We start from the raw sequence: 8,221 nt of genomic DNA, 5'->3' as shown, positions 1-8,221 counted from the left end.
GCTGACCTACGCTGCAGTGCCTTAGAGCAGGCTGACCTACGCTGCAGTGCCTTAGAGCAGGCTGACCTACGCTGCAGTGCCTTAGAGCAGGCGCTTTCTTACAGCTTCTGGTTCCGTGGGCCGCGGTGCGGGCTCGGCTCAGCCGGGTGTCTCTCCTGCCAGTGCGTAGTCATGTGGTGGGAGCCACTGGTCCTGGGGCCTCAGATGGTCTCAGGCCCCACAGCCGGCCAGCCTCCCTGCAGTGGCCCGGTGCTCAGGAGGGTCACGGTGCCCCACTTCTTGCACATCCAGTGGCCAAAGCCAGACTTAAGCCCAGTCCAGCCCAGCCCCGTGGTGAGAGAATGGATCCCACCCACTATGGGGAGGAGCGGCACTGTCAGTCACATCACAGGGGGTGGAAGTCGGGGCTGTGTGATACTGAGGGACCCTCCTGCCCCACGACTCTCACCAGGATGATGTCTCCAAGGGTCAAGCAAGGTCTGAGCTTCCAGTTCGTGTCACACAGGGAAATGGGGGCTTGTGTTTTAGGGGGCTCAGGGGCTGCCCAAGTGAAATGGAGACAACGCTGGCACTGACTTCTTCATGATACCCACCCTGCCCACCCCTGGTCCTCACCATCTACCCCTGGTCATGGCCATCTCTACACCCCCAAGCCTGACCCCTGAGACCCAACTGTCAGCAGCCCGTCCTGGCTGCCTGCACCACCTGGACCAGACAGGAGCTGACCGCAGCACGTGCACGAGCCCTCTCCAGGGACTGGCCCTCCTGAGCACGCCCCGAGTCTGTGAGACAGTCTGTTCTGGCCGCCCACACCCGGGGCACTGGCTCTCCCTCGGGAATGTGGGGGCCGTCTATAAGGGGGAGCTGTGGGTGGGAGAAGGGCGTCTGGAACGCTCCTCTCTGCCCAGTGTTTCCGTAAAGCTGAAGAGAGCCCTGAGCGACCGGTACTAGTGCAGAGAAGGTATGGGCAGCGCGAGGCTGGCTTCCCCTCGGCCAAGAGAGCTGTGCGAAGCCAAGGCAATGTCTCCTGCAGGAGAATTGGGTCGGGGGTGGGGGGTGGGGTGCTGCAGATTATGTCTTAGGAAGTCCCCCCTCTCCTTATTCCTGCCTAAGCCCTGTCCCCTTCCTCTGGAAAGCCTGCGTGCCCCAATCCTCCCAGGTGCAGGCTGGGATCTTGGCCACTTTACAGATTAGGGTAGCGGCCGAGCACAGCGGTTCAGGGGGGCCAGGAAAGGAGATTACCCAGTGATGAACAGCCGCGGTGCTACCCAGATACCCCACCGATGGCACGTGGCATGTCCCTTCCTGTGCCCTCTGCGTGCGGGCACGTGCGGCTCCCACGGGCCTTGCCATCAGCCATGGTGTCCCCCGGGAGGGCCAGCGTGCTCTGTGGGCTGCGTGCCCTGCGGCCCTGCACTGCCCCAGGTGGTCCGGTGTTCTGCGTTTCTTTTAATGCCGCGTCTGATCCGTGTTAATCTTGCAGCTCTCAGTGCGCTCACTCAATCCCCGATTAGACGTCTGGCCAGCCGCCTTTTCCGTGGGCATGTCTGGGAAGGACGGCTCCGTCCCCCCAGCATCTCCTGTGCCCTCTCAGACCGGCTCAGCTGCCTGCGCTCACCAAGGCCTTCAGCGGGTGTGCGGGCTCTCAGGGCTGCACCAGCGAGCAGAGGCAGTGCCAGGGTCCCCGGGGCCTGCTCTCAGGCTCCCTCGGTCGTACTCACCCGGCCACGGCAGACACTGGACGTGCCGCACCATGATCCACAGGGCTGGTGTGCGGGCCCACTCACGCAGCACACACAGGCTGTCCCCTGTCCCAGGGGCGTGGGTGAGCGTGTTTGGGCAGTGCGGGCCCTCGTGTGTCACAGCATCACGTTCTCAGCAGCACGCGTGCCCCTGCTCTCACTGACCCTGCTCTGCCCATGCCACGGCCGCCCCGCAGGTTTCGAAGGCGCCCCCCAGGCGGTGCTGCAGACCCTGAGGGGCTACGTCCGTGTCTTCTTTGGGTGTAAGGAGTGTGGGGAGCACTTTGAGGAGATGGCGAAGGAGTCCATGGATGCAGTGGAGACCCCCGACCAGGCGGTGCTCTGGCTCTGGAAGAAACACAACGTCGTCAACAGCCGCCTGGCAGGTGAGCGCACCTCACCCGGGGGCTGTCCACCTGCAGACCCTGGGGCCACTCCGGCTTCTTGGGCCTCTGAGGACCTAGCGCTCACCCCTGCTGGCCTGCAGGGCTCGCCCGGGTCAAGCAGAGCTGTTGGGCTCTGCCCCGCCGCTCAGTCTCTGGAGCTTCACCAGTCCCGAAGGGGCGGGGGTGGGGCTGGAGCAGTATCACCAGGTCCCGCCAACTGTGAACCAATCCGTCCGCCTGATGGTGTTTAAAGGAGGGAAAGAGGGCACACGTCCTTCCTCAGAGTTAAGTAATTTAAGCTACGTAAATCAGTGGCAGATTAAAATTAGGCTTAAAGTATTGCCGCTGGGAGATGAGTCTTTACTGGAGATGAGCAGAGGACACCACTGGCACCGCGCGGCCGGCTCGATCCACAGCATCGTGGCTGCCGTAGCAAGGGCAATAAGGGAAATTGGTCTGTCTGCACGGTGCCCGCCCTCCGCCTCGTAGGAGCTCCCTCCCTAAGTACCTCTCACATCCCCTCCCTCCTCCACTGTCCACATGTCCTCACTGTCCCCTGCTGCCCAGGGCTGTTGGTGTGCTGACCCCGGCCACCCACCCCCTGCCCCCCACACACACTCACTTCTCCCCTCCCCTCCTGCCTCTGGCCCTTGTCAGCCCTTGTGCTGGGTGCCCTCCAGGGCTCCAGTGTGGCCTGCCTTCCTGGGTGCACACCCAGCGTTCCTCGAGGACCTTGTGCCACAGCCCCAGGCCCCGTGCCGCTCCCGGCTGTGGTCCGAATGGAGGTTGTGGGCACGGGGGACCCCGTGTCCCTGTAGACCTCACAGCCCCGCCCTCCCCAACCACAGGGCTTTGATTCTGAGAGCCTGTGCCACGTGCACGCACCCCATCCGGTGAGGGGTGGGGGTCGTACACCACCCAGGAGGGAGGGCAGTGGCAGGGTGAGGACTTCGGGTCGTGTGTACAGGGCCGCTGAGGTCCCCCAAGCCCGGCCACACACTTCCGCAGAGCTGCACTGCCTGTGTCCCCTCATCACAGCAGTGGGTGGGACTGCTCGGCCACAATGGATCTGCTGCAGCCCAGACCCAACGGCAGGATTGTCCAGGGTCCTTTAGCCGAGGCTGGTGACTCGGTGTTAGTCTGGGGTCAGGCGCTGAGGGGCCCCGGGCAGTTCAGCTAGGGAGGAGTGGTCACAAGACGAGCGGGCAGTTCAGCTGAGGTGTGCTGGTGGGGACACTGGCCTGAGGGCTGAGCTGAGGAGGGAGGGTGTCTCTGTACTCTGCACCCTAGAGGAGTGGCCATGGTCCCGTGGTCCTGCTTCCCTGAGGGTCATTGTACGGCTTCTCCGGGTCTGGTGTGGTCCGGCTGCGGGCCTGAGGGTTGTACTGAGGGGAGGACAGTCCTGCTGTTCTGGTGGCTGAGCGAGTGATGTTGGTGTGCTTTCTGGGGGGGGTGGGGCAGTAGGCCTCCGGCATCTAGAAGTGCCCTGTGGGGGGCTCTGCAGGGCCGAGTGAGGACGCCCTGGGCGCTCGCACGTGGTGTCCCCACAGAGACTGCCCTAGTTGGTGGTGGGACCTGGTCCCGATGCGGAAGGTCTTGTGGCCGAGGGTTGGCTGGGTGTGGTCAGCATGGGGTTGGGGCCACTCTGGGTAGACGTGGGCTTGCTGAGGGAGAGGCAGGCAGCTCTGGGTGTCGGCCAAGTTAGGCCTGAAGGGCCTCAGGAAGCAAAGGAGGACTTGCAGAGGGCAGTGTGCAGGGCAGGGCCCCCAGGTGGGAGGCAGAGGTGAGGGCAGGTGGTGGAGCATCCAGGGGGCAGGTGCCCTAGGGGCGGGGGGGCGCTCTGTCACCTCCCTCTCACTTTTCCAGGCCATCCGAGTGAGGACCCCAGGTTCCCCAAGGCCCCATGGCCCACCCCAGACCTCTGCCCAGCCTGCCATGAGGAAGTCAGGGGCGTGGACAGCTGGGACGAGGGCCAGGTGCTCACCTTCCTGAAGCGACACTACAGCCGTGCCAACCTCCTGGACACATACTCGGCAGACCCCGGGGGCCCTGGCGAGGAGGGCAAGAGAGGGCACCCCGGGAGTCTCGGCCCACCTGGCGCACTGGGTCCCCACTCCGTTCTGTTGGGGAACCTGGCCAGCAGACTGGACACCCAGGCCCACGTGGCGCCCGCTGTCACGGTGGCCTTCCTCGGGGCGGGCTTCTCCAGCCTGGACATGAGCCTGTGCGTGCTGCTCTACGTGGCCTCCTCCCTCTTCCTCATGCTCATGTACTTCTTCTTCCGCATGCGCTCCAGGCACTGGAAGGTCAGGCACTGCCCGCCCGCCGTGTAGGCAGGGCCCCACCCCACAGCTGTGCCCAGCCACCCTCGGGCTTTCTGCCCCGGATAGCCCCTCCCTGGGGTATCGGGCACCTTCTGGGGCAGAGGCATGTCCGAGAGACCCACAGGGCACTTTCTGGGGCAGAGGCCCATCTGAGATGCTCCTCTGCCTGGAGGTCAGGCTACGTTGCCTCCTCCCCAGAGGTGCCTTGGCCCCTCTTGCCTTTACAACTCTTCTGGGCTCTGTCCTCACGAAGCCCTGTGCTTCTGCGTGGGCACCAGGCTGACACAGCTGCCACCCTGCTCTGAGGGACGTCCCCCCTAACCGCCTGAGGGGACACCTTGGGGAGCTGCTGTGGTGCCCCCCCACCCATGGTGAACGGAGATGGGAGGGAGGTGAGGGACCTCCTCCATGATTGTAGCCAAACTGTAATCAGGTCTCAGGGCCTGATCTGAGCAGCGCCTTAATATTGGAACAAGACGGTGTGTAAAACCCCCAAAAACATCGGGCGGCACTTGCATCTGAGCAAACTGCCACTGGCCAGAGTCACACTGGCATGCCTGTGCCGGCTCCTCCTCTCACCAGCTGGTGTCAGGTTCTCCACTGTGTGGGACGCAATCACCTGGGGAGACAGCGAAGGACAAGCCCCGCCCAGGCTGCCTCAGGTGTTCTCCCCCTCTTCTGGGGAGGGGTCAGCGGAGGAACCCCAGAGCTCTGGAAGCCATGCCTCCGTGGGCCACCAGGAGCCCCCACGCCCTGCTCTGTTTCTTCCTTGGATACCTTGTTCAGCGCCTGGAAGCCGAAGCCGCTGCGTTTGGCAAACCCCTGCTTGCCTTCTGAGTTAGGAGGGTGCTGGGTCACTGTGACCGCCAGCCCTCGGGCAAATGAGCTGGGGTTTGGACCGTTCTGGGGGGCCTTGACTAGGGCACTTGTGTCTTGTGGAGAGCTGCAATGTGAAGTCGCCCTTTGGGGCAGGGCTTTGTGAGCCCCTGGGGGCCGGGGGGCCAGACCCCCAGAGGAAGGGAACCAAGTGAGTTCTTTTGGCTGCACGGCACCCACTCAGCTGGATCCGGAGCCAGAACACACAGGGGCTCTGGGGGGAGCACCTGGCTTTTGGCCTGGACCCCACCTTGAACAGGTTAAGGTATATTTTCTAAATTTCTAAGTATTGTAAGAGGTATGGAAGCTGATGAATATAATAGTTCTGTAATTTAAATGTCTATTTATTTTTCATGGGAAGATTTAATTCAAAGGCGTGAAAATGTCACTGCAGTTTTGGACCTGTGAGGAAGCGAACCTTTTGTATTTAAATGGACATGATGATGTGCACATTTTTGAAATAAATCTGACATTTGAAGAGATTTTCTTTCTAAGAAGTTGCGCCATGACTGCCCAGAGGGAGGGCCTGTGGGCCAGGACCTGCCCTCCCTCCCTCCTGCAGGTGCTCCTGTCAGCCCTGGGCTTGTGGGGATGAACCGGAAGCTTCCTGGAAGAGATTGATAGGGTGGGGCGGTGAGGTTCCTTGAGGGGGGTCCCCTGAGAGAGCGGCCTGCAGGAGACCACACCTCGACCTGGGGGAGCCTCCTAGGGGTTGTAGACTTCTACGCACCCACGAGGCCATGGCTGGACCTTTCTAGGGGTGGGGGGCTTGTTTAGCACAGAAAGGGCCCCTGCCTAGCCAGGACCCCAGCTAGGTGGAGCTGGGCCTGGGGCCCTGCTGGTGGCCCTGGGAAGGGCCCCAGGGTGTGGTGGGTGGGGACTCCACTGATGTTTGGGGGTGGCCCGGTGAGGTGCATACCCCCAGGGCCTGGCTGAGGGGAGGGGAGGGGAGGAGAAAGGGCTGGAAGTTGGAGGCCAGGCAGAAGGTGTGTGTCTAGGCTGGCCAGCAGGAGCCTCCCTGTGGACGTGACTAGCTGCCTGGCCCGCATACAACGAAGACGTGGCGACCTGGGGATCCGGGCACCCTGAAGCTGCAGGGCCTTGGGCGGCCGTCAGGTCCGGAGGAAGTGGGGGTGCGGGGCAGGCCCTGGAGGCGGGGCCCGCGGAGCTGGGGAGCTGCGGAGAGGGCCGGAGAGGACCGGGCTCCGTGGGGGCTGCAACTAGCACAGGATGTCAGAGCAGGGGCTAGGAGGAGGACGGGGTCGAGGGGGAAGAAGGGAAGGCCAGGGGAAGGGGCGGGACCACGGGGGTGCCGGGAGGCGGCCAGGGGTTCAGGGGCCAGAGGGTGGGGGCTGCGACACCGCGGGGGCGGGGCCCCAGGGGGCGGGGCCCGGGTCCGCGGACGGGCGGGGTCCTCCTTCAGCACCGCGGACAGCGGGCGGGCCCAGTGGCTGCGGAGCCAGCCGGGACAGGGGTGGCCTCGGAGCTCTGAGCCTCAGGACCCTGCGCAGCGTGGAGAAAGGAACGCGCAGCCGCCGCGCTGCGCACTTGGGACCCCGCGGCCGCGATGCTGTTGGAGGCGGACAGAGAGAGACCTGGGGCCCCCGCGGCCCCCACAGTCTGCGCCCTCCGCGGAACCCGGGGTAAGCGGGCCCCGCTGAGTCCCGCCGCGCCTGCCCCAGACTGGGCAGAGGTGCCCGACGCAGGGAGGGCCCGGGCGGCAGGCACAGGTGCCTCTGAGACAGAACAATGCTGGGGGACAGTCGACCTCCAACTCCCCCCACGTCACACCGACGCTCCTCTGCTCCCGGCAGCAAGCGCTCAGGCTCTGCTGGTCTCCCGCCTGAACCGTCTTCCCTGAGGGCCAGGGGGCTGTGGAGCGCGCACGGCCTTGGAGCTCGTTGGGGGAATAATGGGGCATTGTTGGTCCTCGGGCCAGATGCTGAGCGCGTGGGGCCGCTGTCTCCAACCGCTGCCCAGCCTGCCCCAGCAGGGACTGGCCATATTCACTCACCGACAGGCTACAATTGACACCCACCCAATCTGTCACTTCTGGGCTGTAGCAATGCTTCCCCAGGCACTGCCGGGAGGGGGTGGCACAGTCCTGCCACTTTTTGTGGGGGTCTTTGGCTGTGGAAGGCCAGGAGCCCCCTAGTCAGAAGCAGGAGGGAGGGCCACAGCAGACAGGACTTGTTCTCAGACCCCAGGTGCAAGGCCTGCCCGATGGGCTCAGCTTGCTGGTCCCTAACACCTGCTGGGGGCTCCTGGGCCCTGCCCACTCTCTCCTCGAGGCACCTGTAGGGGACACCACCAGCGAGGTGCTGGGACCAGGTGGGCAGCATGGCAGCTGGGGGAAGGTTTCTTGTCCCTGCCTTTCAGGACAGGTATTTGGGCTAAGGCTGCCTGTGCAGCTTGGGGGCAGGTGCCGGGAATGGGGACACAGGATGGGGGTAGTTGGAGCAGACTGGGGGCAGTTCCGGAAGGGCCTAGTGCTGGGGAGGGGGCGGGAGTCAAGGACCCATCCTAGCATTCTGGCTTGGCCCCTCGGGCCCAAGTCCAGGGCAAGCACACGGGCCACTCTCCAACTGCAGACGTGTCCTCCACGGGGTGGCTCAGAGGACAGTGGGAACCAAGCAGGATCAGCTAGGCTGGGCCTCATACTCACCCCTCCACTTGCTCGGTTGTGCTGGGGCCCAGGGACACACTGTCACCAAGCCCCCAGCACAGCTGCAGCAGCCTCCGTCCCTGAATCTACCGGAGAACCCAGGGCGCTCCCACTCTGTGCTCGCACAAAGCCAGGCCTGAGTCCCAGCCAAGCCATCCAGAAAGCCGCGGGGCCCAGTGAGCACCCTCGAACCGCAAGCGGGTCGCCCGGGGAGGGCGGCTGCTCTCT

At 64.2% G+C, this 8,221-nt stretch overlaps 2 protein-coding genes across 2 annotated transcripts in view; both read left to right on the top strand.

The window, feature by feature from the left end:
- The window catches only part of QSOX2 (quiescin sulfhydryl oxidase 2), a gene marked incomplete at its 5' end in the record, with an annotated part of 17,437 nt that extends 11,627 nt beyond the window's left edge, over nucleotides 1–5,810 (top strand). The window contains 2 exons of the mRNA XM_045289351.1: nucleotides 1,940–2,128; nucleotides 3,995–5,810. Coding sequence (XP_045145286.1) covers nucleotides 1,940–2,128; nucleotides 3,995–4,461 — 656 coding nt within the window. The remainder of the gene's footprint in view (nucleotides 1–1,939; nucleotides 2,129–3,994) is intronic.
- Nucleotides 5,811–6,895: 1,085 nt separating this feature from the next.
- Nucleotides 6,896–8,221, top strand: part of LHX3 (LIM homeobox 3) — a 6,777-nt gene continuing 5,451 nt past the window's right edge. Inside the window, exon 1 of the mRNA XM_004714505.1 lies at nucleotides 6,896–6,971. Within this exon, the coding sequence (XP_004714562.1) occupies nucleotides 6,896–6,971 (76 nt within the window). The remainder of the gene's footprint in view (nucleotides 6,972–8,221) is intronic.

The sequence above is a fragment of the Echinops telfairi genome, unplaced genomic scaffold (assembly GCF_000313985.2).
Source record: "Echinops telfairi isolate 266 unplaced genomic scaffold, ASM31398v2 ScPeMD7_25;HRSCAF=90, whole genome shotgun sequence".
Taxonomy (NCBI): Eukaryota; Metazoa; Chordata; class Mammalia; order Afrosoricida; family Tenrecidae; genus Echinops; species Echinops telfairi.
The sequence above is the reverse complement of the archived record's forward strand: the minus strand, read 5'-3'. Positions and strand labels throughout refer to the sequence as shown.